Genomic DNA, 27,730 nt, shown 5'->3' with positions numbered 1-27,730 from the left:
AACTGAGAGAGCAATGGAAAGCATGTGATTCTCAACAAAAAGCCAAGCTGGAGCATCTTAGCTCAGGGAAAACCAGGGTTTTAGCCAAAAATCTCCTGGCTGATGTTTCGTCCTGTGTTCCCCTTGATTGTTCCAAGGGCACCAGGACCAGATGAGGTAAATCAACTCAAACTAAACAGATCCTTGTCCTCACTTCACAAAGGACACAATGTGCTTTCCTGTATGAGCATCACCCTTTTGGCACAAAATATGGCACTGAGGAGATTTTTCCCCATCTAATCACAAACTTGGGCCCAATGTCTAATCATTGCCCTTGGGTTTGGATTTGCCTTCCAAAGCATTTTTCTCAAAGCTTGTCATGCCAAAGTGTGTCTGCATCCTATTCATAGTCATGCAACTTAAGAGAAACTTTAACATTCTACTGATAATGGACAGTACCACAGAAAGTTCTTAAATACACTATATGATCAAAAGTATATGGACACCCCTTGGTTTGGGGCTGTTTTTTGTGGTTTGGTTTAGGCCCCTTAGTTTGAGATCACAACCCCATCCTGCACCTTTGAGATGAATTGGATGAGATGTTGGATGTCAGGTGTCCACTTACTTTTGGCCATGTAGTGTACCTCAGGGTTACTCTGTGCATAAAGACTCAATAATTCAGTAATAGTTTGTCCAAAAGTCTGTAAATAGTGCCTGCTTTTTACTGTGTAGTATATCTGATATTACCTTTTTTCTCCTTTTGCTGCATGCTGGTATTTTGAGGACATAGTCCCACAGTGGTTGAAGTGCTAAAATGTTCCGACCAGGTTTGTTAGTGTAATATTGCCCAGTACTACAGTGGTTATAACAATGATGTTATCGGGATGTGGTTCATGTTCTGAATTTACTACAAAACTACATTTACATTTACTCCTAGTAGTCAGTCACTGGTCTTCCCAGAGTTGATCATTTTCCTACATTGTAATGTCACACTGGCTGATAAAACTAGCATGGTGAATTGAGGCTAATTAAGGGCTACTGCTTGGGGGTATGTATTTGTTAGGCTCATAGTGAAACCAATAGCTAATTTCTTAATGCTTAGTCTATTCTTAAAAATTGCACAACCTATTAAATTAGCATCTTTTCCTGCTTTTGGTCTTGATGCTATACTGCAGTGGAAGACGTTGTTATCGCCTAAGCTGTGTAGAATATAGAATTAGCACTGCCTTACCCTCAGGCTGGAGGGGGCACTGCCTTTCCCTCAGGCTGGAGGGGGCATTGCTCTTTTCCTCTGGCTGGTGTGGGAATTGCACTGTTTCTAAGCAATAGGAAACTGGGAGTGCCTAAAGGGTCCCTTCCAGGTCCAGTCTGTCAGCGGGACAATCAATGAAAGTCTATGAAAGAGTGTAAGATAGTTATACATGCCTGTCTTGTAGCTGGATGCAGGCTGACTGCAGAATGCTGTTTGATCTCAGAAGGAGTTTTGTGAAGGGAAAACAAATGCTGTTTATCCTGAAGGAAACGCCAGCTGTGAGAGAGAGAGAGAAAAAAGGAAAAACCTGTCGGTGTTTGTTTTGTGTTGCTACAGGGGTCAGGGTGGGTGATTGCTGTGAAAACAAGGCTGCAGTAAATCTGAGTGAATGTGTTTTATTGCATTTCTCTGTGCTGGTGTGTGTGGGGTTTGATGAGTAAATAATGTTTCTCTGTGCAGGTGTATGTGGGGTTTGATGAGTGAATAATGTTTCTCTGTGCAGGTGTTTGTGGGGTTTGATGAGTAAATAATGTTTCTCTGTGCAGGTGTGTGTGGGGTTTGATGAGTGAGTAATGTTTATCTGTGCAGGTGTATGTGGGGTTTGATGAGTGAATAATGTTTCTCTGTACAGATGTATGTGGGGTTTGATGGGTGAATCTGTTTCTCTGTGCAGGTGTAGGCTATGTGGGGTTTGATGAGTGAATAATGTTTCTCTGTGCAGGTGTATGTGGGGTTTGATGAGTGAATAATGTTTATCTGTGCAGGTGTATGTGGGTTTGATGAGTGAATAATGTTTCTCTGTGCAGGTGTGTGTGGGGTTTGATGAGTGAGTAATGTTTATCCATGCAGGTGTATGTGGGGTTTGATGAGTAAATAATGTTTCTCTGCAGGTGTTTGTGGGGTTTGATGAGTGAATAATGTTTCTCTGTACGGATGTATGTGGGGTTTGATGGGTGAATCTGTTTCTCTGTGCAGGTGTATGTGGAGTTTGATGGCTTGGAGTGGGAGAAGAGAGAGTGGGTGAAGGTGCATGAAGGCTACCGGGTCTTCCTGCTGGAGAACTGCCTCGTTTGGGCCTGGCGGAAGGACACCACGCAGCTCCAGGGGTCAAAGGTGAAGCAGATTCAGTGGCCTGCCCTGGTGAGTGACATGATACTTCCTAACACTTTCTGCCTGGAGAGAGTCTCTTAGTTTGACTGCAGGGCTGGTGTCTGTCCCATTGGGGAGAGAGTCTCTTAGTTTGACTGCAGGGCTGGTGTCTGTCCCATTGGGGAGAGAGTCTGGTGACTTTGCTGCAGCGCTTTGTTTCTTGTGTGGAACATGGCCTGCTTGTGTTCCTGGAGTTACACACAGTTTTATTTATGGGGGGGATTATTGTAATTCAGTGCTGCTTGTCTGTCCTGATTGATCTCAGTTTAAATGTCATTAAACTATTGGGTCCTTATCTGTAAGGACAGCAGACAGCCATGCAGGGGGAGCGGCTGAGTGTTTTACACGTGCACACCCTCCTGCGCTGCTGCCTTATTTACACCGCCGTGGCGGGGAGATGCGCCCAGCGCGGCGGCTGCCAAGCGGCTTCCCATCAGCAGTACAGCCCTGTGCCCGGGCTGTGTCGGACGCTGGCTCTCGTCCCAAGCACTCAGGTGCGTCTGTCTCCAGACTGCGTACGGGGCCAGCCTGCACCCCCCCCCTTCCCCCACCTGGAGAGACGATGGCTGTGTCTGTTGGCAGAGAGTGGTGGCTTTTAGCAGTTGAAAGCAGTCACTGTCCTGTCATTCTCTCATTAACCCTTTGAACAGTAGTTTTTTTGGAATTTTTTTATTCAAAATTGGTGTTCTAAAACTCCCTTGCTCTCAGTTACCAGTAGTGATTGTTACATCAGCATTAGAACGTTCAGTTAGGAACATTGTAATTACGTATTTGCGATCTTTGACCTTAAAGGGATAAATAAGTCCTGATTAAGGGTTTGCTCTGGACAGTGGCCCCGGGTCTGTTGGGTTGGCTTGGTGCAGACCCTGGCCCTGTGAATGCAGTACTGGATGAGCCCTTGCAGCTGGATGCAGTGGGATGGTTTTCTGCACCTTCGACAGGTTTCTCTATCCATAGGTTGGGGGGTCATCTTAACAGAGGGTTCTATGGAGAGACTGCCTGCATTGATTTCTGCCCTGATTTATCTGTCATTTTTTGCACAAGTCTTTAGCCCAATGCTTTAATTTTATCATTTATATTGTTAGGTTTGGATTTATGTATTAACATGACTGTAAACAAAAGCGGCGTTTTCCCATTTTCCATAGATATATGGCTGTGAATCTTTACAGTGCGCTGCTGCGGAAAGAGGGAGATCTGCAAGGCGTTGTAGGGTGTAATTTATTATCGTTCCTTCGCTAGCTCTCCGGCTGTTCTAGAGGAAATGCATTCTCTCATTTTTCCTGAGTCCATCAAGAGCTCAGTGTACCAATAGGACAGAAAGCCGAGAGAAAGCACACGCAGTACTTTTCCTGTGTCTGTTTTTCGGTTTAAAATGGCCCTTCTCTGAGAACACATTTCTGCTCTTCCCCTGCGAGAGCTGTGCTGGTTTAACATCTTATGCTCTGTGTGTTTTGGTCTGGTGAGGCATTTGTTTTGCCGTGTCCTGGTCCAGTTTCCTGTCCCCCCTGATCCTTTGACCTTTGACACCCAGGGGATAGTTGCATGGTGCTCCTGGTGCTGAGTTTACTCTGGGAGGGAGGGACAGACAGACAGACACTGCTGAGGGAATCTGTGTGTGATAAGGAGCACCTCTCCCTGCACATTCATCAACAATCCAGCTCTCTGTTCCTATCCTGCCCCATTACCCAACACTCGCTACTTAGCATGCTGGTGCTTTTTAGTTCAGCATGACATATTTTTGCCTCTTAACACCAACGGTTTTAGAGGCTAGTTTCCCTGTATGTGAAAGATGGGTTCTGGGGGCTGAGGAAACTCTTCATTCATACCACTCCCTGTGTTTGTTCCTGTGTTTCTGTGTGGAACTGTGCATTTGCTTTGCTTTGGACTTTGATTTCAAATTCCCAAGTGTAAACAAACAGCGTTTGAGGATTCTGCGTTGTTTATGCAGAAAAAAGAGCAAAAATGCAGGAGAAAAAAAATACACTGCTTTCTATAAGCACAGATATTTATTTTAATTTTATTTAATTTTAATTTTATTTGAATTTATTAAAATATGTTTATGTTTTGTACCTACAAAGTGACATGTGCCTAGTCAAAAGCATTTCATTGTCCAGGATGACATGCTGTACACATGGCAATAAAGACTTTGAACTTTGAACTTGAACTTGAATATTCTGTGGCCCTTTTTTGTGATTACAGTGGGGTATGACGCAGACCTAAATAATTACTCTCGCTTATGTCAGTCAGTCTTTCAGTGCCTGACATTTGTGTAGTTTATTGACCATAATATGTACTCAGCCATTGGTACCATTGCGAGATGGTACAACAAAATAATGACTCATGTGTCTTTGAACCAATCGTCTTTGGTGTCTGACGTTAATTGACCGAAAAATATTTACATATCTGTTGGTCGCGTTCAAAGAAAAAGTGCTTCGTTTGAGTAGAAACAAGATGTCCCGCTCTAGCTAGCTTGCTCAAAATGAGTAAGTTAAAACAGAAATTACTCTTAGGTATAAAAAATAAATAAATAAATAAATAAATACACTGTGTTCTATAAATGCAGATACAGCTATTCCAAAGTTCATTTGTGTTGTTCTTTGACCATAATATTTACACAGTGATGTGTAATGAAAACGAGATGTCGCGTTCTAGTTCAGTGGTAACCAACTCTGTTCCTGGAGATCTGCCATCCTGTAGGTTTTCATTTCAACCCTGGCACACCTGACTCCACTAATTAGCAGCTCAGCAAGATCTCTGGGTGTTGAATGAGGTACGCTTTGTTACTGCTAGAATGAAAACCTGCAGGGCGGGAGATCTCCAGGAACAGAGCTGGTTACCACTGCTCTAGCCAGGTTGCCCAAACACGAGTAAATGAAAAGAAAAATCGCTCCTAGGGTTTTCTAATATTATTTGCCTGTGCAGCAAAATTTGTTTTGATCAGAACATTATTTCTTGCTTAGTTTATCCTGCTATTTTATGCCACTTCTGTTACAAATGTAATAATAAAATTCTGAATGATGTTCATTTATTATTTTATAATTGTGATTTTACATATTATGGCAAAAATAGTTATTTTTATCAGAACACAAGATTTCAAAACGCTGATTTTGAAATGTCCCATATACCAAAGGCATAGCATTCCATGGGCTAGTGCAACCACTGGTGCGCATGTGTGTGCATTATCAATACATTAGTAATAGCCTACCTGTCACCATTTCAGCTGAGGGTGAAGTCGCTGACGTAATTTATTGAGCTGACCCCTTTGTTCCTTGACCACTGTACTGTAGGACACGTACGGTTTTACACTGTACATCTGGCAACCCATTTCTGCAGCTGGATTTTACAGCATGTAGAACACTTAGTTTTACAGTGCACATCTGGCAACCCATTTCTGCAGCTGGACTTTCCAGCATTTGTGATTAATGACCTTGATGGAGGGGGGAAGTTCTCCGGTGTCCTGCCTGGGGGATTGGAACCCGCAGTCCTTTTGAGTGGCGCACATGCGGCGCACATGCTGCTGGGGAGGCATGTTTTTGTGCCAGAGCCTCTCGCTGTTCCGCACTGCCTCCGTGGCTTTTACTGCGCGGAACACCCTGTTCCCTGCCTTATCCAGCAGCTCTGTGTTACTGCAGCTATAGCTGTTAGTTACTCTTTCTCCCATCCTCTACATGGATCGATGGAGATTTCCCCCTCTAGCGTCTGTCTTTGTTGTTATTTATTATTCACAGACAGGTCTGAGCTGGCTTTTTTTGATGATGGATTATAGATTAAATGGAAATGAATATGAGTACCATGACCCATATCTGAGTACCATGAGGAATATATGAGTAACATGAGCAATATGTGAGTACTATGATGAGCTGTAGTCAGCCATCCAATGCCTGACTACAGCTCATAGTACTGTGGCTCAGGGGGGAGAAGTGGCTCGGTGGGGGAGTGGCTCAGTGACAGAGTTACACTTTAAATCAGAGCTTGTGTCTTTCCTCTTTTCACACGCTGTTCTATTCGCTGGTACCCCACGCGGGCGCTCATTCTCAGTGCTGCAGCATGGCTTAAGCAGTTCTGACATTCCCACTGTGTAGAATCAGCCTTAGACTGAAACGGGGCCAAAGTCGACCAAACCATTTAGAAAGTGTACGTGCAGTGCTTTCCCAGTTGGTATGACATTTATGACATGTTTAAGGGGAGGTAGAGGAATTCCCTGAACTGTCTGTCTGAGGTAATGATACCCTGCTGTAATAATGCCCTGAGGGGTGAAAAGCGCACGTGGTGTTGTCAATGCACTCTAGAACACAGCATATAGCACGTTGCCCCGCAGCAAGTGAGGAGCACTCACTGTAGGCTACATGATGTATATAATGACGTACTGAAACCTGTCACGTGTGACTTATGAGACGTAAGGGCAATATTCAGAATGCGGTCATGCTAAAAAATATCATTCTGAAGAGAAGAAAGGAGAAGCAGAAAGAAGAGGTGGAAAGAAGAACAAAGCACCTGTCCGAGGGGCATCTGAATTGACAGATGTGCAGGTAAAAATCGGGCGTGGTTTCCTGATGAATGCTCCTGTGCATAGGGTGCTGTGTACTGTATCATGTTATCAGAGTCTCTGTGCTGGGTGCAGTGTGGTACCTGTGTATGCTATGTTATCAGCAGTCTCTGTGCATTGGGGTGCAGGTGTGGTACCTGTGTATGCTGTGTTATCAGCAGTCTGTGCATTGGGGTGCAGGTGTGGTACCTATGTATGCTGTGTTATCAGCAGTCTGTGCATTGGGACGCAGGTGGGGTACCTGTGTATGCTGTGTTATCAGCAGTCTCTGTGCATAGGGGTGCTGTGTGATACCTGTGTATGCTGTGTTATCAGCAGTCTCTGTGCATAGGGGCGCAGGTGTGGTACCTGTGTATGCTGTGTTATCAACAGTCTCTGTGCATCGGGGCGCAGGTATGGTGTCTGTGTATGCTGTGTTATCAGTAGAGATGAGGGGCTGCACAGTGCCTCTGACCTCAGCAGCAGCAGAAGGGGCGGCCGGTGAAAAGTCCTTCACAGTGGGGTTACGGCGGGATCCTGCAGGCTGGGGATGGCGCTCTGTCCTTCACAGCAGAAAGCTCCGGAGCAGCAGTGCTGCAGAGTACAGAATGTACCAGCGAGCGTCGGACGGATATGGCCTGGCCTGGAAGCAGGGGGGGTTTTCAGTGTCGTTCCAGGACAGGTTTGCTCTCTGGGCTAGCGAACAGCTGCCAGACGGATTAGAGGAGACAGGCCCCGCTGTGAGGAGGGAGATATGAGCCATTCAGTCCTGACTGCTAACCGCTCCGTAATCCCCTGCCAGCTTCTCATTGGGCAGACTGCAGCATTATCTCTCTTTATTCCCTCTATTTTCCAAGCAGCAGTATGTTCTGTTCCAGGCCGTGTGAACTCGTTTCTCACTTTCTTCCCTTGAGCCCCTTCTTAGCTGTGCTGAGAAGCCGGCTTTCTCCCGCAGAGGCCGTGTTTGTGTTGTCTCCCTGTAGCTGTGCTGAGAGGCCATGTTTGTGTTGTCTCCCTGTAGCTGTGCTGAGATGCCATGTTTGTGTTGTCTCCCTGTAGCTGACTGCTAACCATGCTTTGTAATCCCCTGCCAGCTTCTCATGGGCCATGTTGCAGCTTGTCTCCTTATGTCCCTTATTTTCCTAAGCGCAGTTGTTTGTGTTCTCTGAGCTGTGTGAACTCGTTTCTATTTCTCCCTGTGAGCTTACTTAGCTGTGTGAGCTCCGGCTGTCTGAGAGGCCATGTTTGTGTTGTCTCCCTGTAGCTGTGCTGAGAGGCCATGTTTGTGTTGTCTCCCTGTAGCTGTGCTGAGATGCCATGTTTGTGTTGTCTCCCTGTAGCTGTGCTGAGAGGCCATGTTTGTGTTGTCTCCCTGTAGCTGTGCTGAGAGGCCATGTTTGTGTTGTCTCCCTGTAGCTGTGCTGAGAGGCCATGTTTGTGCTGTCTCCCTGTAGCTGTGCTGAGATGCCATGTTTGTGTTGTCTCCCTGTAGCTGTACTGAGAGGCCATGTTTGTGTTGTCTCCCTGCTAGTCAGTCCTCTCTGGGTCTTGGCTGCGTTTCTCACTCCCTTTTGAACATTTGCACGCAGATGGGCCAGGAGAAACGCACCCAGCTCCTGTTGCCAGCTGTGCAGTTCAGACTGTTTACCATTGTTTGTATTTCTAGTGCATTTCTAATGGTGTTTTCCTGGCATACTATGAGGATTCTACTTCAAGTCATTTGGCTTAAATACAGCTCTATTCTGCTGTGATCCTGATGGCACCTGTAGCTGGGTCTCACCTGTGTTTCTATCCATGTCCTGCCTGCTTGCACCTCATCTTCCTCCAGGTAACAAGACCCTAAAAACAGCCTTAGGTCTGTACAACTGTACTGTTAAGCCCATATTAAGCAAAATAGGTCTTTGATCTGTGTAACTCTACAGTAAAGGTAAACAGACTGTGTAATCTGTGTGTTATCCATGTAACAGTACTGTTATGCCCATATAAAGCTAAGCAGGTTTTGAATCTGTATAACTATGCAGTTAGGTCTATATAATGGTAAACTGCAGATGCGGTACAGTATTTGTGAATCAGTAACAGTGGAAGCGTGCAGCTGCAGGTTATGCTGCACTTGGTTTTCTGTCTCAGATATTGTTCTGCTAATCTGTTCAAAATCATGAACTCAAGGTTAGATTTTGCTCAGAGCAATAAAAGCAGTTCTCCTGCTCAAGCAGTTTTTTGAATGTGTGTGCATTGCTTTTATTAATTGGCTACTCACTGTGCCCGATGTATAAACCTCAGGCACCTCAGTCCAGACCTCAAGGGTTAAGTATGTGCATATTTTACACCCTTTGCCATCAGTAAAATTCTGCCCATTAAAGACAGTTTAAAATATACCATCTAATTCCACCTGTGATCTAAATAACATTCTTGTCTTGTATGGTTATACATTTTGGTTAGTAGCACGTTTGATTGGAGGTCAAACAGGGCTATGCAGCTGAGTATTTCAAATACTTCCGTTATTTGTTATTTAATTAACCACACGTTACTTGGCCCAGGTCTGATTCGGTTCTCAATCTGGCCAGACCGTAGACTAGAGAAATATTATCCGTCCCTCTGGTATTAAATCCTGTACTGCAGTGGTGTTCTCTCTCACCCAGGGAGAGCTGCAGGGTCACCTTATAATTACCAACCAATTTAGAGCCGAGAAGCCAGGGACGGGGAGTTACAGTACAGTAGCTGTGCAATCAGTCGCTTTAATTTGATCTATTTAGTGCTGAGTAACAGAGAACAGCAGCAGGTCCTGCTGAGTCTCCTGCTTTATTAGATTGGGGAGGCTGGGTAAAGCACTGAGCCAACGTTCACTTAATGTTTCCCAGGGGGAAATTTGTATTGGACACAATGGCACTGCATAAACGCAGAACATATAACCAGTGACAAATGTACAAACAAATGTTTCGTGCACCCCTGTCGTACAGAGGCCTCATAGTTCATTTCATATGTGCGCTCTGTCACACCCAGTCCCTAGCTACTGTCAGTAGGGAGTTTGATGGACGCCGGGATAGAGGAGCACCCACTTTAGCTTGCAGTGAGGGAAGAGGCTGGAACTCAGCGTGGAGTTCTGTAGGAAAAGATCATTTACCCGATGCTGTGAGCTGTATAGCTGGTGTCTGACTGGCACGACGGGGCCTAAGAACAGGCTTCTGTTTGGGCCATTCCCTCCCTGCACTGTGTCCTTGGAGAGGTCAATAGGCTTCATATTCAAGGGGTTAACGCAGCCTTTGTGGTTTACTTTCTCAGGAAATGAGGAGGGCAGGAAGACATTGAAAACATGAAAGCAGTTGTAGGAGAAAAGTGGAGGCCATTGCAACAAAGGGCTGGATGCAAACAGTACGAGACAACCAATCAAATAAACAGACAAATCTCTTTACATGGTAAAGTTTTGTGGATTTTGTTTTTAAAGGATGTGCATTGATTGGTTGTCTTGTAAGTTTAATGTATACAGCACTGTATTTCCTGTCTGAAGTACTGAGTACTAGTGCTGGTTTCCTGTTCCTGTTCTGGATGTGAAATGGTCACTGTAGACACCACATGAATTCTGTGTTTACTTGTTCGTGGCCTTGGATGCGTCATTGGTTTCAACCAAGACATTAGACTCTAGTCTGTCGGGGAAGGAGAGGGAGAGTAATGCCAGTTATATTTAGTAAAGATCAGATGTTCTCATTCTGTCCTGTCTGGCTTGTTGGGGGAGGGGTCAGGTCTCTGTCTACATATTTTGAAAGGCAGCTGAACATAGGAGACTTCAGACACCCTAAATTTTTGAGTAGCTAGGTGAGAAAAGTAGCCAGCTAGGAGTGTTTGCGACAAGGATAAAAAAAATGTTCAACAGTTGACACTGAAAACGGAAGAGTTTCAGAAGTTCCATAATGGTTAGGAATCTGGGCTTGTAACTTTGAGGTTGCAGGTTTGATTCCCTGTTGAGTTACTGCCATTGTGCCCTTGCACACAGTACTTAACCTGCACTAGCCTACTCAAGTAAAATGTCAAGCTATATAAATGGATTTAATGTTAAAAAGGTAGTCTGTAATTCGATCTGGATAAGAGTGTCTGCTAAATGCCTTTAAATGTAAAATGTGAATGCAGCCTTTTGTTGTGTTTTCTCTAAAATAAAAAGGTCAGAGGCATTCGGATTTGTTTCTCTTTTATAAGCCTATTAAGAATTGCACAGCTTTACAGAATGGGCCCGTTCAGTTTTGAGGAACAGATATGGTTTTAGCATGTGTGTGTGTGTGTGTGTGTGTGTGTGTGTCTGTGTGTGTGTGTGTGTGTGTATGCAGGTCCGAAAGTCATCTGGCGACAGGATGGTTTTAGAAAGTTTTCATAAGGAAATTTTCCTCAAGTGTGAACTGCAGTCTTGATGGTCTGCTGACGGCTGACGGCCCCGGAGGATTTGAGAGTCAGACGAGACTGATCCGCTCAGCCGGCTCGTAACCCTGTGCGAGTTCGCTTGCTCTGGCCTGGAGTCACGAGAGAGACGGACCGACCGTGCTCCTGAGCCGCTCGTATATTTACAGCAGAGTCCCGCGAGAGCCGTTCGCCCGGCTCTGCGGCTCGAGCCGCCGCTGCGTCTCCATCATGTTCCACAGCCATTACGGAACCGCCGTGCGTATCTGCTTCCATGCGAAATACACCTCCCACCAGCCAAGCGGGCTGTCGCCTGTCTGAACTCACTGCATCTTGCCTGTGTAGATTGCCCTATGATAAGGCATGGAACCATGATAAGGAAATGATAAGGCGCCTTGCAGTTAAGTGGAGATCCATCCTGAAGAGCTGAGATGTTTTAGCAGGTCATCACAACAGCCTGAAATGTCTCTCAGAAATACACAAGCTGTGTTCCAGAGGATGTTCCTGCTTGCAGGAAAGTGAAAGCCCATCTGTGGAGTTTGTGCAGATACTGGAACCCTGCGTCTTTGGAGACATGTACATCTCTGTTTCAGCACCCATGTCCAGGTGCAGATTACTCCCATATAGCTTGCAATGTGAAGCTGTGGCTATACAGCTGTATGTGAGCTTATGTATGGAAAGTAATGTAGATCATAATGACATTGATTACTTTCTGAACATTGCTTGCTTGTAAATAAGTTTCAGTAGTATATTACCTTTCAGAGGGCGGCAGGGTGGTGCAGTGGGTAGCAATGTCGCCTCACATCAAGAAGGTTGAAGGTTTGAATCTCGGCTTGGGCCTTTCTGTATGGAGTTTGCATGTTCTCCCCGTGTCCGTGTGGGTTTCCACCGGGTACTCCGGTTTCCTCCCATATGCAGGTACGCTAATTGGAGACTCTAAATTACCCATAGGTATGAGTGTGTGAGTGAATGGTGTGTGTGCCCTGCGATTGATTGGCAGCCTGTCCAGGGTGTATTCCTGCCTCTCGCCCAATGCACTCTAGGATAGGCTCCAGCACCTCCTGCAACCCTGCTCAGGGTAAGCGGGTATAGATAATGGATGGATGATGGATTACCTTTCAGAGTGCGTATTAATCAGTTTTCAGTGATGTAAGCAGGGCAATTGTACAGCAGTTCGAGGGCATATGAATCAGTGAGTAGTGATGCAAGCAGAGGCATAATTACACCAGCACTGTGCTGTGGAAACCATTATTCATTAGTCACTGTGGAGACTGATCTGTGTGTGTGCGGGCGCGTGTGTACATGCTTGTGTGCATGTGTGTCTGTGTCTGTCTCTGTTTGTGAGAGTTTTTTTGCACTTGTCACTTGTGGAGAAAAGGTGAAGGTCAGATTTTTGTGTGTCCAGAATATAGGCTACAGAATATAGGCTTTCTTGTTATGTGACGATAATCAGGTGATCGTCAATGCGTCTTATCTGTGGCAGGAACTGTAATCTGCTCAGTCTTCCTAACTGCCGTTTGATAAGAAGCAGCAGGGAATTCACGCTCCTATCTGTGCTCTTCCAAATCCAGAGCAGAGGTTGCAGCAGTGAGCTCTGAAATATGAGTGTCCTTGCAATCTGGGGATAGAAAGGAGGGAAAGAATACAGAAGAAATTACTAAAGCTGAACTGGTGAAAAGAAAGTTTCCATGGAAGAGTAGTAACAGGTGTGCTTTACTCTGTTTCCTTCTGTGAATAATTAGGCCCCGTAAGAACTGATTCTGGTAAATCAGGAATAGCTGATCTTGTGCCCCTGAAATGATCTCCTCAATTCGGGAATCACTGGTTGTGTCAGTTTTTCAGTTTATTGTCTCACTATCTTCCATAATCTGTGCTGACATGTAACCTAGACGTTATGTACAGATTGTACTGTATGATTATTAAACCACTGCTTGGCAATAGCTCAGCCCTGCAATAGTACGGCTGGATGTGCTATTATATGTAAATAATGTAATGTGTGCTCTTCACTCTTGCGTGTCGACAGAGGCATTCATTCACAGTGCTGGCAGACTTTAACTCCACGAGCCTCTGTGATTGGCCAGTCAGATCCCCGTCCCCTTTCTGATCTAACTGAAGTATTACATAACGTCTCATAAGCCAGCCAGTCGTGGAAAATTCTGGCCGGCCTGGTAGTCGCGTCAGTAGACCTGAAGCACATCGACCCCAAGCTGATTCCAGCGTGTTATCCTGGGGGACGTGAGTGCGGTTTTCACTTTGTTTTTAGGCCAGAACAAAAGCCACACGGGTTGATCATTTACTGTACAGAGCAGCTGTTTACAACACCAGTAATCCTGCTCTGTTCCTCCTGCTCGCCGTGGATGTGTTTAACACACACAATGATTAATAGGCAAATAAACAAATTAATTAATTAACTAATTAATTAAAATTCTGTGCCGTGCAGGTTATAGCTACCCCAGATGTTCTGTTGAAAGTGAAAATGAACACAGTCCAGACAGTTCTCTGAACAGGCCAAACATTTTGTGCCCATCAGTGGAAAATATCAGATGGAAACCAGTGCACGGAAGGGAGAGACCAATTAACCATGCATAAACTATGCGCCCAACTGTGCATTGAATGAGCCCGATTTGTTTGCCTAGCAGACGCTCTTGAGTCTTTTTCTCAATGGCATGCACTGCCTGGCTAAACTGTGGAACATGAAGGAAACAATTGCACATGTCATAGTAAGATCACATCTACTGGCTCGATTTCAGAAGCCAGATGTTATTGTCAGTGGTTCGCAAGTTCGTGCTTACTTGAAACTTAAATGACTATGTTTCTAGCTTTGTTTGCTTAAGCAGAATTTCTTGATCTGTCAGAAATAGGTGTGTTTTTCTCCTCTTTTGCTCTTGAGTGCGCACCTGAGGCATGCCTATTTAACCGTCGGCATCTCCTCGAAGCCCTTATCTATGAATCTCTACCAATCAAGATGAGCGACAAAATGGTTTTCCTTTAAATTAGCAAAGCTGAAGATTCCTTTAATAAGGAATACGTCGAAGAATGAGTATAGAACACATTGTCTGTATAAATAAGGAGATAAGATAATAGCTACTACTGAAGGGAGCCCCAGTTTTATCTTTTGAAAATGTGAGTCATGCATTTTCTCCGTTGGCAGCAGGGTTTTGTGTTAGTGTGACAGTTAAAGCAGATGTTCAGTTTTGAAATGAGTATTCTGCGTTAGGCCTGCATATTCATCCCCCTCCCCCTCTGCATTTGAACATATTAGCCAGCTCATTCAGCAGACTGGGCCTGTTCTGCCACAATGCTAACTCCACTTTTCCACACAGATAAAAGCTGCTCTGTGTTTTCCAGTGTAATGCAGTTAGACTAATTGGTGCAGTTCAGTGCTTGCACTCGCCTCATTCTTTCACGTAGCCTGCTCTTCTGGCAGTTTGAGTTGGGCTGCAGGGGCTGAGGTTCCACAGGGGAAATGGGGGGTGGGGGGAGGCTCAGAGGAAGCCCAGGCCCAGGCCCCGGCCCCGGCCCAGGCCCTCTCTCCCTGGAGTTCCAGCCACACGTCTGTGACACAAACTCAAAGATGGTGTCATCAGAGACTTCACATCTGTTGGGAGAGAGGACGGAAGGCACTTCAAAGGCAAAGCGGATGGCTTTGAACTGTCTGACATTTTCTCTTTCAGCTTTTACTTATTACTCCTAATGTACATGTTCTCATTTGTAGTTCCACTGTAAGCATTCTCATTTGTAGTTCATATGTAATCATTCTCATTCACAGTTCTAATATAAGCATTCCCATTTGTAGTTCATATGTAATCATTCTCATTCACAGTTCTAATGTGAGAATTCTTATTTGTAGCTCTGATTTAAACATTTTAATTTGCAGTTTGAATTTAAGCATTCTCATTTCTATTTCTTATGTAAGCGTTCTCATTTGCAGTTCTAATGTGAGCATTCTCATCTGTAGCTCTGATGTAAGCGTTCTCATTTGCAGTTCTAATGTAAGTGTTCTCATTTGCAGACATTCAGGCCGTTAGTGGGGAAGTCTGTTTTGGGCCCGGTCACCGCGGTGGAGTTTCTCTGTGACAGACGGCTGGATTTCCTCGCAGAAGATGGCGCATACTGGCCTTATGAGGTTGGTGCACGTCCATCATTATGCACACACACGCTCTGTTAGCATATCCACCTGCTGGTCTGGGCATGCTGTTAGCCAGACCTGCTGCTGTTGCTGACATAGACAGTGCAATGGATGCCCTCATGTTCTTTTACATTGCAGGTTGCTTAATGAATGAAATGCAATGCAACTCTAAACACCCCCTTGTGGTGATAGACATGGTTCTGTTCCTCGGCTGTAGCTGTGAGAACTGGCACCGTGGTGATGTTCAGAAGTAGTGGCTGTGCTGCTGTGCTCTGTGCTGTGCTGCGCTGCTGTAACGCAGTTGGGGCTGTGTGCTGGCTGGGCCACACAGTGAAGTTAGTTTATGGACCGTTTAACTTTTTCATCTCGCTCTGCAACATTAAACACCCTAGCCAGCATTTCAGCTGAGCACAGTTGTGTTGGTGTTGAGACCTTTGCAACACCACGTGTATGATTTATGTGTGTGTGTGTGTTTGTGAGAGTGTGAGTGCAAGTGCAAGTGCGAGTGCGTGTTTGTGTATTGTAGTGCAGACAGCCTGCACCCCGTCTGTTCCCCCAGTCTGCAGTACTAATCAGGCAGAGATGGGAGATGGATCAGTCTCACCCTGTTCACAGCTAATGAAGCCCTTAATATCACTGACCTTGAGTGTCGTGTGTGCTGTGTGTGTGGTATTTGTGTGTCGTGTGTGTGGCGTGTGCGTGGCGTGTGCATGTCGTGTGTGGGTTGTGTGTGTGTCGTGCGTGTGGCGTGTTGTGTGTGTGTCGTGTGTGTGGGTTGTGTGCATGCCGTGTGTGGTGTGTGGGAAGCATAGCCCCTGTGCGTGATACTGCACCACAGTGACAGCAGGCGGGTTTGAGCTGCAGGTGGTGTACCGCAGCTGAGAGAAATTTAAGCCTCGGCTCAATAAATAAACCATGTCCCTCCCACTCTGAGCTAAGCTGTGTTCGGAGTGCTGTTTCTAACACAAAGGACAAGGGCAATCTCATTGTGTACCATCTGCCATACAGCACACACGCGCCTTGTCTTCTCTAAGCATGTAAATGGCCTGCTTATCCGCGGTTATGATTATCATTTAGCATGTAAAGATGGCCGACTACAATGAAGTAATGAAGCGTGTAAAAAAATTCTAAGGCTTATTAAGAAGGGCCAATCGGTCAATTTGAGTGTCTCTGTGACGGCTTAAATCTGCGTGCTGCACATACAGACTGCGTGGGGTCATTCAGCAGCTCCCTGTTCTTCTTCATCTTCATCCCCGGTGCGTTCTCCAGAGCCCGATGTGTGCGGATCACGATGTGCATCACACGCGCTCAGGCCCTTAGTCTTTATTTTTATTTTCTCACCACGCTGTAACGGTATCCTCCATCCTCGAGTCTGGTGTTAATGTGTTCAGCTCTTCTGTCCTTTGGGTCTGGTGTTAATGTGTTCAGCTCTTCTGTCCTTTGGGTCTGGTGTTAATGTGTTCAGCTCTTCTGTCCTTTGGGTCTGGTGTTAATGTGTTCAGCTCTTCTGTCCTTTGGGTCTGGTGTAATGTGTTCATCTCTTCTGTCCTTTGAGTCTGGTGTTAATGTGTTCAGCTCTTCTGTCCTTTGGGTCTGGTGTTAATGTGTTCAGCTCTTCTGTCCTTTGGGTCTGGTGTTAATGTGTTCAGCTCTTCTGTCCTTTGGGTCTGGTGTTAATGTGTTCATCTCTTCTGTCCTTTGAGTCTGGTGTTAATGTGTTCAGCTCTTCTGTCCTTTGGGTCTGGTGTTAATGTGTTCAGCTCTTCTGTCCTTTGGGTCTGGTGTTAATGTGTTCATCTCTTCTGTCCTTTGAGTCTGGTGTTAATGTGTTCAGCTCTTCTGTCCTTTGGGTCTGGTGTTAATGTGTTCAGCTCTTCTGTCCTTTGGGTCTGGTGTTAATGTGTTCAGCTCTTCTGTCCTGTGGGTCTGGTGTTAATGTGTTCAGCTCTTCTGTCCTTTGGGTCTGGTGTTAATGTGATTCAGCTCTTCTGTCCTTTGAGTCTGGTGTTAATGTGTTCAGCTCTTCTGTCCTTTGGGTCTGGTGTTAATGTGTTCAGCTCTTCTGTCCTTTGGGTCTGGTGTTAATGTGTTCATCTCTTCTGTCCTTTGAGTCTGGTGTTAATGTGTTCAGCTCTTCTGTCCTTTGAGTCTGGTGTTAATGTGTTCAGCTCTTCTGTCCTTTGGGTCTGGTGTTATTGTGTTCAGCTCATCTGTCCTTTGGGTCTGGTGTTAATGTGTTCAATTCTTCTGTCCTTGGGCCTGCTTCTCCTGCAGGAGGAGGTTGCCAGCTTGAATCCAGTGCTCAGGGACAATCTGCAGCTACACCAGGAGGTCTGTGCCTGGGTCAAAGAACAGAAAATCCAGCACGTTTTTATGAGAGGTATTTCTAAATGGTGTCCTGCATGGCACTGGACAACACCTAGATTCGTTGAATAATGTGTTGCCAGTTTATTGGATAACTGTTCAGCTGAGCAAATAAATGCTGGCTGTGACCTTCACCAGAACTGATACAGCCCCTGCAGTCTCTAACTTTCTGTGACTTTTTCCCCAGTTACCAAAGACACAGTTTTAGAAGAGACTTATTTATAAATTCCACTGATAAATTCCTAGCAGCAAGCCTCGCAAGGACCATAAACCCACTACCAAATCAACACATTTTACAACCAGTAAATTGAAATATACCAGCTTTCTCTTGACTAACACTAATCAGAACATATCAGAAAAGTATTGGCTAATTTAGCATCGAATTTTGCATCGAATTTCCAAATCCTGAACCATTTCCCATTCATTCCATTTTAAAGAGATTGCATATTTGCATAAACCTTTATTGCATATTTCCGATATTTTGGAATTAGCCTATGTCCAGCTGCATTGAATAATGATCTATAAATAGACGTTAAAAGTTGGCAGATCCCTCATCAATGAACCCACAGTTGCCCTGTAAAGACAAAATCGCCAAAAATGACTAAGGTAGGCGGTTTCTGTTGAACATCACGTCTAGCAGACGCCTGAGTGGCACTTACAGTTGCTGGCACTGTGTATCGTTTTTTGAGACACTGTGTGAGTCTATGATACACTGTGTGTGACTCTGGTATCCTGTGTTTGACTGTGGTAGCCTGTGTGTGTGACTCTGGTAACCTGTGTGTGACTCAGGTACACTGTGTGTGTGACTCTGATAGCCTGTGTGTAACTCAGGTACACTGTGTGTGACAGGTAACCTGTGTGTGACTCAGGTACACTGTGTGTGACTCTGGTATCCTGTGTGTGACTCTGGAAACGTGTGTGTGTGTGTGTGTGTCCCTCCTCCCAGGTCCCTACTCGCTGAATGGCCACAGGGTGAGGGTGTACCGCCAGGACTCAGCCACTCAGTGGTTCTCAGGCATCATCACCCATCACGACCTGCGCAGCCGCGGGATGATTGTGATGAACGACCAGGTACGGGCTTACACTCCAGTCCTCTCCGCTGGCTTACACTTCCTGCACAGTCATTGCCTTGGCTTGGAAAAAATATGTCTTCACAATTCACAGAAAGGGGCCGTGGTCAGTAAGAAGCAGATTGTTAGGATTTATTACACACAAGGCCCTGACTGAATTCTCTCTATGTACTCTCTTATATTTCTGTCCTTTCCCCCTTTTCTGCAGGTACTAGAGCCTCAGAATGTTGACCCTTCTACGGTACAGATGACATTTTTAGATGATATTGTGCATTCTTTGCTGAAAGGTGAAAACATCGGCATTACGTCCAGACGTAGGACTCGCACCAGCCAAAATGGCAGCTTTGTTCCTGTGAGTATGCCAACCCTGCTATCCACAGCCCCCACTGTCCTCGCCACCCACCTGGTCACTCGCCAACCCACATGATCACTCCCACCCCACACTGAGTCCTCGCCACACACACTGACACAGCCACCACACTGAGCCCACAGCCCACCACCTGAGCCACATGCCACACCCACACTGAGCCACACAGCCACACCCACACTGAGCCACACAGCCACACCCACACTGAGCCACACAGCCACACCCACACTGAGCCACACAGCCACACCCACACTGAGCCACACAGCCACACCCACACTGAGCCACACAGACACTCCCACACTGAGCCACACAGACACTCCCACACTGAGCCACACAGCCACACCCACACTAGCCTACCACCACTGGCACACAGCCATCCCACACTGGCCACAGCACCCCTGGCACAAGCCACCACTGAGCACAACACTCCACACTGGCCACAGACTCCAATGCCCACCACCCACTGAGCCCCAGCCTACCAGAGCCACAGCCACACTAGCCATGCCCCAGTCCTCACTTACAGCTGTGTTCTGATTCCGCTCTGGCTGTGCTCTGTTCCCTCTTTGGCTGCACACTGATTCCTCTGGCTGTGCTCTGATTCCTCTCTGATTCTGCTCTGATGCTGCAGGCTCATTCCGCACGTACGCAGGCCAGCAGCCCCAGGTCCCTGGCCAGCTCTAGCTCCACGTGCCAGGTCCAGTCCTCCCAGAATTCCCCGGGGCAGCAGCGCAACTCCTCACCTGTATGCACCAGGGACCCCCATCCCAACAGTGTCCCCTCTGAGCACGGGCAGATGGGTAGCGAGGGGCCGAGCCCTGAAGGGAAAGGTGGGTGAGATCCCTGTTCTGAGACCTGACGTGCCCCTGAACTCTGCCTTGAACTCCCCATCACTTTCATTTCAGAACCAAATTCACACATTTTCTTCAGTTCCCTAGATCCTCTCACATTGTTATGCAGTTGATAAGCACAGCACAGGCAAGTGTGGCTTATTGGAGAAGCATCACAACTCATCAGTCTCACAAGCACACAAACATTAGAAGGATCAGTCAGTACAGTTATGGCTTGACTTGAGTACCCAGATGGCAAGAGCAGCCTGTACTTTGTGACCTTTAACCTCTGCACTGTGCAGGGAGACTGGGGGGGGAGGGGTTTGTAGTTCACCTGCAGTACAAGAGGATGAATTCCCCCTGAACAGCAAGGCAAATCACATTCTGTACGTTCAGAAACAACATCAGTACTCAACAACAATTAAGCACACTGTTTATTGGTACTCATTAATGTCATTCCTTAATTATCCAGTCCATAATATAGCCTCATTCACAAAGCTACATGTACTTGTGCATGTATTCAGGCCTTCCTTATCTGACTGGGACTTCCTGGTGAAACAAAGGCGAAATGAAATAAAATCTAGTGCGTGTACGGTATTTTTAAAAGTGCTCATTAAATATTTAGTGTGCTTTAGTGTGGGGTGTGAAATGGGGTCACGTGGTGAGGTGGTGTGAGAGAGCCGTTAAGGTGAAGCTCTCTGTTCTGCGTCCCGGAGGAGACGCTGGAAAGTACCGGCTGCTGCCCCAGTTCAGCTCTGCTGTGGATACTGTTGCCGAGGGGGTGACAGAGGCAGCCTAACAACTGGCTGATTTGTGCGCAGCTGAGAATCTTAACGGGATTCTGTGGTGTGTGTGTGTGTGGCGGGGCTTCTCTGACTGCCAAAGTGAAGGCACAAGTAGGGAATCAGCAGGCAGTTTAAGCGATCATCGAAGAGCAAACAGGCATTTTAAGCGATCATCATTTATCACCCACATAATGCATCGCTTAAAACACCTCTGTAGCTTCATGCAGGGAGAGGCTGGTGTAATGGTTGCCTCATACTCAGCATCTTCCTGTGGCTCACTGAAAACCTGAGAGCTCACATTTACCCATCGTCAGGACTGCAGGAGCTGCGTAGCGTTCACATTAGTGTTGTCTTTAAAAGAAGTCCTTCCTTTTATTTTTTATTATTTTTATGTGATATTTTGTTGGTTAGAGCTCCTGTCCTGGAGAGCTTTGCTGATTTTATACTTATCTACATTTTTAATTTCACAGATCCCTCAGTGATTAAAAGCGAAGCCATGGCGAATAAGAGGAGGAAGGCGGAGGAGGAGAGGAGCGAGGTGAAGCGGAGAAAAGCGGGAGGTGGGTGTGGCGGGACGGAGAGCAGCGACCAGGGGAGCAGGAGAACCGCTGAGCCCCCCGCAGAGTCCAAAAGCAAGGGCGCTTCCCAGCCCCGCCCACAGGAGGAGGAGCCATCCCACAGTGCCGAGGGGCCGGAGGGGGTGGAGGCAGCCCCCGGGGAGGATGGGGAAATCGTGACGGTCCGGTCCGTTGACCGTGCGCTGAGACGGACTAAGACTCCGCCTGCTCCCCACGAGCCAGGCGGCGGCAGCTCAGAAGCGGAGGGGTGTGGCTCAGGAACGAAGGGCACCTTGAAACCATCACCTGCGGAAGAGTCCGGAATCATCGCGGCCAGAACGCAGACGCCGCCGGACATGACGGGCGCGACGGAGGACTGCGGCAGACCTCGCCAGGGCTCGGGGGCCGCCTCTGCTCCGCAGCCTTCCCAGGAGGCCGAGCGGCATATCCCAGAGACCAGGCCCGGCTCGGAATGCAGGAGCATGCAGCGTCGTCCTGAGCTGCAGGACTCCTGCTCTGAGGAGGCGGTCCCGCCGAGCTCCGCCCGGCAGTGTTCCGCCGCCACGCCCTGCGTCCGAAACCCCGCCCTTCCCCAGGAGGTCAGGACGTCCCTGCGGAGCGCGTCTCCAGACGTCCCCAGGCCCAGAGCCAGTCCGGGACCCTGTGTGTCCACACGGGACGCGTCCCCCGGCGTGAAGCGCAGAGGCAGCGGTTCCAGAGCGAGCGCAGCCGCGGAGGGGGGCGGGGCCGAGCCCGGCGAGCCGCGCGTCTTTAAGCCCGTGGCCACGCGAGGCTCCGCCTCCGAGCACCATCTGAGCGCGCTCATTGATAAGAACCAGCCCTTCAGCTTGTACAGGGACCTCCCGCTCGTCCGGCCGTACGCAGACACCAGCCACGTCACCTACCTGCACCCCCACCTCCACCCCCTCCACCAACCGCCACGCTCCGCCTGCCTGGCCCCGCCCAGCCCCCACCACCACCCCTCCCACGGGCTCATCCACCACCCTCACCTCCTTCCCGGCATGCTCCCCGGGCTGGCCCCACCCTCCCTGCTGGGGGGTCATCCCCCGCTAGGGGCCGTGGGTCTGGCTCATCACCCCCACCATCAGCAGCCCCCCAGTCCCGCCGACCCCTCCTACAATCACCTGGGCCTGTACCCCATCGTCTGGCAGTACCCCACCCTGGGACCGCCGTCCTCAAAGTGGGGCCTTCCAGAGAGTTCTGTCAGCTCAGAGACCTGTCTGAGAAGGGTATGTCTGTTTTGCTGCTGTTATCTATCAAATATTAACAAATACATTTCTTCTATATAGACTATTATATTTGTACTCTCTGATCACTTGAGAGCTCTGGCATTTGGAATAACAGTAGTGCATCATTTCAGCTTCCCCTGCTCAGCTTTAGACTGAAATACACCAGAGAAGGGCAAGTTATAACAGTACATTAATGTAGTGCTTTGTCCTTGTATTGCAAGAAATGAAGTGGTATAATTATAATATAATTGTGTAACTCATTCACTGCATGAAGACGATACAGTGCAGAATTGCTTTTCTTGTTTGTTTGGTTTAACGAGTAAATAGCAGGTTTGTAAGATGTTTGAGGAACAGAAGGCTTATTACTGATACATACAGATAGTATATGTAGGCCTACTTCATACAGCAGGAAATGTACTTCACGCGGCCTTCCATATCTGCTCTTATATGTACCCTGTCTCAGGCTCAGTGGCTTCTCCCAGTGGTGAAGTGAATGCATAGCATTTGGAGTTGTTTCTCAGTATGAGCTCAATGTATCTGGCGTGTGTGTCTCTGAAGGCCTACCACATGTACAGTACCTTTGCTGCTGCAGGTTTAGCTCAGGTTGAGTGACTGATCGCAGGTTGAGTGACTGATCGCAGGTTGAGTGGCTGATCACAAGTTGTGTGACTGATCGCAGGTTGAGAGGCTGATCGCAGGTTGAGTGTGCGTATGTGAGAAGAGATTATTGTACCCACCTCCCCACTGGAAGCACTGTGTGACCGCTGTGTGTTTGTGTGCAGAACACGCCCAGCCCTTGGCTGCCCCAGCACACTCCTGTGACCTCCCCCGAGGGCCTGGGGTTACTGAGCCACGCCCCCACGAGACCCGCCAGCGCTGACCCCCACCCCTGCTCCAACCCCTCGGTGTCTAACCGCACACCGTGAGTGTCTCCATGGTGATATGTCCATCGCATTCTCACTCAGAACACTTCACAAACTTATAACTGGCACTCCGAGGGAGGGTAGCTAGTCACAGCAGATTCACATTGACTTTTATCTGGTTTTAATCTCTGTTTTGACTGTGAAGGTGTGAAAAGGGTCTTGGTCTGTCCAATGTACTCCCAAGCTGTTGTATAAATTGTGATTACACAGTGTTAAATGTTAAAATTATAGATGTTAAATCCCTCCAGGAACAAAGCAATATGTTAGTATAGGAGTGGGAACATAATGGTCAGAGATAGATAACAGTTGGTAACTGAACATTAGAGGTTGGTTCCATTTACAGTCAGTTCAGGAAATGGATGGAAATGGAATCCATTGAAAAATTGTTGTGGAGCATTATCGGCTTCTGTTTCTGAAAAATTGACTGAGCTGAAGTGGGGTTCTGCACCTTTATGAGTGATGGTAGCTGTACAGCAGTGACAGGACGTCCAGTCAGCTGCTGTATCTGTGTTTGTACTGCTCCAGAGAGAAGGAGAAGCAGGGCTTCATGGAGCCAATGCGAGCCTTTACCCCAACGTACCCAACACCGGACCTGGACAGGATGAGGCTTCCGGGCGCCAGAGAGGGACAGCTGCAGCGTCACTTCCTGGATGCCCTCCCAGGCCAGCAGAGGGCGCCGCTGGGTGCTGGTGACAGGGCCAGCAGGTACAAGGAGGAGAGCCGGCGTATTCTCCAGGAAAGCATTCAGGTTGCCCCCTACACGGCTAAGATTCGGCCCAGCGAGGGGGAGAGAGAGCCGTACCTGGCCCCGCCCCTGGCCAAGAGCCACGCCCTCTACAGAGACCTGGACCCCTCCCCCAGCGAGATGTACGGGCTGAAGAGCAGGGTCTTCCCCAGCCTGTCCAGCGGTGAGGCCCGCCAGCCTTATCCCAGCTCCCCCCTGCCCGACCCCCTGTTCTGCGGCAGGTCCCACTCCGGACCCCCTCCCCTCATTAAGCACCAGGCTGAAGAGGAGGGGCTGGTGGGGAAGATTACAGAGCGCCTCTCCAAAGAGCGACCACAGCCCCCGACCGCGCCTGACCCCCTCTGTTGCATGCCCGCCCTGCACAGGGCTCCTGTCTTTCACCCCCCTACCCAGCATGCTCTGGGGTGCCCGGAGGGAGGAACAGCCAGGCTGTCTCCGCCCACTCTCACCCCCGTTCCATCAGTGAGCTCGGCGGAGGCAGGGCTGGTGACAGGGCTGGGTTCGGAGCAGCAGAGGCCCCCCACGCTCCTCCCGGAAGTGCGGGGGGAGGGGGGCTGTGGCGGGACTCGCGGTTCCCTGCCTGAGGGCTGGCCACCCAGGGCAAATGGCGGCGCTAAACCCCAGTCAGCGGTGGCCTCTGTGATCACACGCGCAGACGCAAGGCCAGGCCCAATGAGTGCGGGGGGGATTCTGCCTGGGGGAGGCTCAGAACACGCCTCCCCTCTCCTCAGGAACTGTGTGAGAGATGCACAGGGAGGGGCTGCTAGCCCTCCTAAAGCTCCTCCCAACAGCTCACCCCCCAGTGCCCCTGGCCAAGGCCAATCAGGTGAGACATCAGCCAGGGAGAAGGCTGAAGGCTCCGCCCCCACAGCTGGGACACACTCAGTGAGGGTGCAGCTGGACCGAGAGGCCCTGACCCCCTCCCCCAGCATACGTGCCCCCCAGGGTCTGCCGTACCCCAACCACTTTGTCCACCTGAAGAAGCACAAGGCTGTACTGGCTGCCGCCCAGTTTCAAATCGCCAGCCCTGCTCAGAGTGACGCAGAAGCCTTTCCTCTCCCACCCCCCGTTTCCCATGCTGATGATGTAAACAAAGCCAACTCCCTGACCAATGGCCATCCGCCTCCACTCGGCTCCCCGACCAATGGGTATCCATCCCCACCCGGCTCCCTGACGAATGGACATCCTTCACCACTCGGCTCCCTGACCAATGGACATCCTTCCCCACTCGGCTCCCTGACCAATGGGCATACGCCCGCACCCGGCTCCTTGACCAATGGGCATCTGGCCCCACCCAGCTCCCTGACCAATGGGCATCTGGCCCCACCCGGCTTCCTGACCAATGGGCAGCCAGCCCCGCCCAGCCAGCCCAACTACCACAAGCTGAAGAAGGCCTGGCTGACCCGCCACTCTGAGGAGGATAGAAACACCAAAGCAGCCAGGAACCCCGAGATCAAGCCCGCCACCATCAGCTTAACGGTGTCCCCATCTGACCACAACAGTGTCACCAGTGAGAATGCCACAGAGCAGGAGGCCAGAGAGGAGCAGGAGACCCGCGAGAAGCAGGGGGTTGGAGAGGAGCAGGAGGCCGGGGAGGACCAGGGGGCCGGAGAGAAGCTGGGGGTTGGAGAGGAGCAGGAGGCCGTGGAGGACCAGGGGGCCAGAGAGGAGCTGGGGGTTGAAGAGGTTCAGGGGGGTGGAGAGGAGCTGGGGGTTGAAGAGATTCAGGGGGGTGGAGAGGAGCTGGGGGTTGAAGAGGTTCAGGGGGGTGGAGAGGAGCAGGAGGCCAGAGAGGAACTGGGGCTGCGGAAATCCCACAGAGCGGCTAAGAGGAGCTACAAATCGGCCTCGGAGAGTGCCGAGGACTCGGACGGCAGCCAATCAGAGCACAGGGCCAAACGGCAGGCCAAGCCCACCTACAAGAAGAAGCTGAACGAACTGCGGAAGAGGAGGAGCAGCAACAGGAAGGAGGAGGAGGAGAAGGAGGAGCCCCGAGCTAACGGCAGGAGCGCCAAGGAGAAGACGAGGCTCAAGCTGGCCAGCAGCAGTAAGGGCGACTTCAGCCTCTTATTTACTAACTATTCTCTTATTTAATAACTATTCTGCAACTTCAGCCTCTTATTTAATAACTATTCTCTTATTTAATAACTATTCTGCAACTTCAGCCTCTTTTAATAATATCTCTATTAATAAATATTCTGCAACTTCAGCCTCTTATTATAACTATTCTCTTATTTAATAACTATTCTGCAACTTCAGCCTCTTATTTAATAACTATTCTCTTATTTAATAACTATTCTGCAACTTCAGCCTCTTATTTAATAACTATTCTCTTATTTAATAACTATTCTGCAACTTCAGCCTCTTATTTAATAACTATTCTCTTATTTAATAACTATTCTGCAACTTCAGCCTCTTAATTAATAACTATACTGCAACTTCAGCCTTTTATTTAATAACTATTCTGCAACTTCAGTCTTTTATTTAATAATTATTTTGCAGAATTTTATTTAATAACTAGTCTGCAGTGTTTTGTTTACCAATTATTCTGCAGGGTTTTGGTGATTAATTATTCTGCCCGGTATTATTTAATAATTATTCTGCAGGGCTTTCCCCAGTTTCATTTTTAGGAATGTCCTAATCAATTGCAGATTGCCCCACAATGTAAGAAAGTTTACTACGTTTGCTCGGTAATTATTATTTTTCTAAATAAATATTTATGAAGCAGCATATTTATGATGTTTTGGTTCTGGTTATAAATGGAAAGTGTGGTATTGCAGGTGTCCTGTGTCAAGCACAGCTGTAAGTCTTTGTGGATCAGAGCGTGCTGCTAAATGCCTAAACGAGCTAAATGTGGCTCATGTTTCTTCCCCGTGTCTGTAAATCGCGGTTAGCTCTCATTACCGTACTAATATTCTGCATACCTTGCTGTCTGAGATTCTGATGTTTCTCCTGGTAGTAGTGACCATGTGTCTGGCCTGCACACCGCTGAGTTTGAGTTAATGAAGCTGTTTTAAATGTGGATGGTTAGCGCTTAGCGTTATCATCCTGACGGGACTGTGCCTCGTTCCCAGACGGGACCCCTCGCTCCGTGCTGAAGGACTGGCGCAAGGTTCGGAAGCTGAAGCAGACGGGGGAGGCCTTCCTGCAGGACGACTCCTGCTCCCAGGTCGGGCCCAACCTGCAGAAGTGCCGCGAGTGCCGATTGGCCCGCAGCAGGAAAGGGGAGGAGCCTGGCCACTCACCCGTCTTCTGCAGGTTCTACTACTTCCGGCGGTGAGTTAGCGCCCGTAATATACTGCTAAATTTCCGGAGTCTGTTGAGGAGTTAGCGGCGAGGGGCGTGTTGAGTGCTACCTGGCAGAATGGTTTGAGCATAACTGGTGAAATGCAGCTGAAGCTGTAATGTTGCATGTGTGCATACAC

General features: G+C 48.3%; 1 protein-coding gene across 1 annotated transcript in view; it reads left to right on the top strand.

The window, feature by feature from the left end:
• The window catches only part of LOC135244433 (probable JmjC domain-containing histone demethylation protein 2C), a 50,935-nt gene that overhangs the window by 12,402 nt on the left and 10,803 nt on the right, over positions 1–27,730 (top strand). The window contains exons 2-11 of the mRNA XM_064316692.1: positions 2,207–2,371; positions 15,301–15,414; positions 17,692–17,797; positions 18,728–18,852; positions 19,060–19,203; positions 19,847–20,045; positions 21,301–22,637; positions 23,420–23,559; positions 24,086–26,352; positions 27,380–27,581. Of these exons, the coding sequence (XP_064172762.1) occupies positions 2,207–2,371; positions 15,301–15,414; positions 17,692–17,797; positions 18,728–18,852; positions 19,060–19,203; positions 19,847–20,045; positions 21,301–22,637; positions 23,420–23,559; positions 24,086–26,352; positions 27,380–27,581 (4,799 nt within the window). The remainder of the gene's footprint in view (positions 1–2,206; positions 2,372–15,300; positions 15,415–17,691; positions 17,798–18,727; positions 18,853–19,059; positions 19,204–19,846; positions 20,046–21,300; positions 22,638–23,419; positions 23,560–24,085; positions 26,353–27,379; positions 27,582–27,730) is intronic.

Source organism: Anguilla rostrata, chromosome 18 (assembly GCF_018555375.3).
Source record: "Anguilla rostrata isolate EN2019 chromosome 18, ASM1855537v3, whole genome shotgun sequence".
Lineage (NCBI taxonomy): Eukaryota > Metazoa > Chordata > Actinopteri > Anguilliformes > Anguillidae > Anguilla > Anguilla rostrata.
Note: the sequence above shows the minus strand (reverse complement) of the source record. Positions and strands in the feature narration are given on the sequence as shown.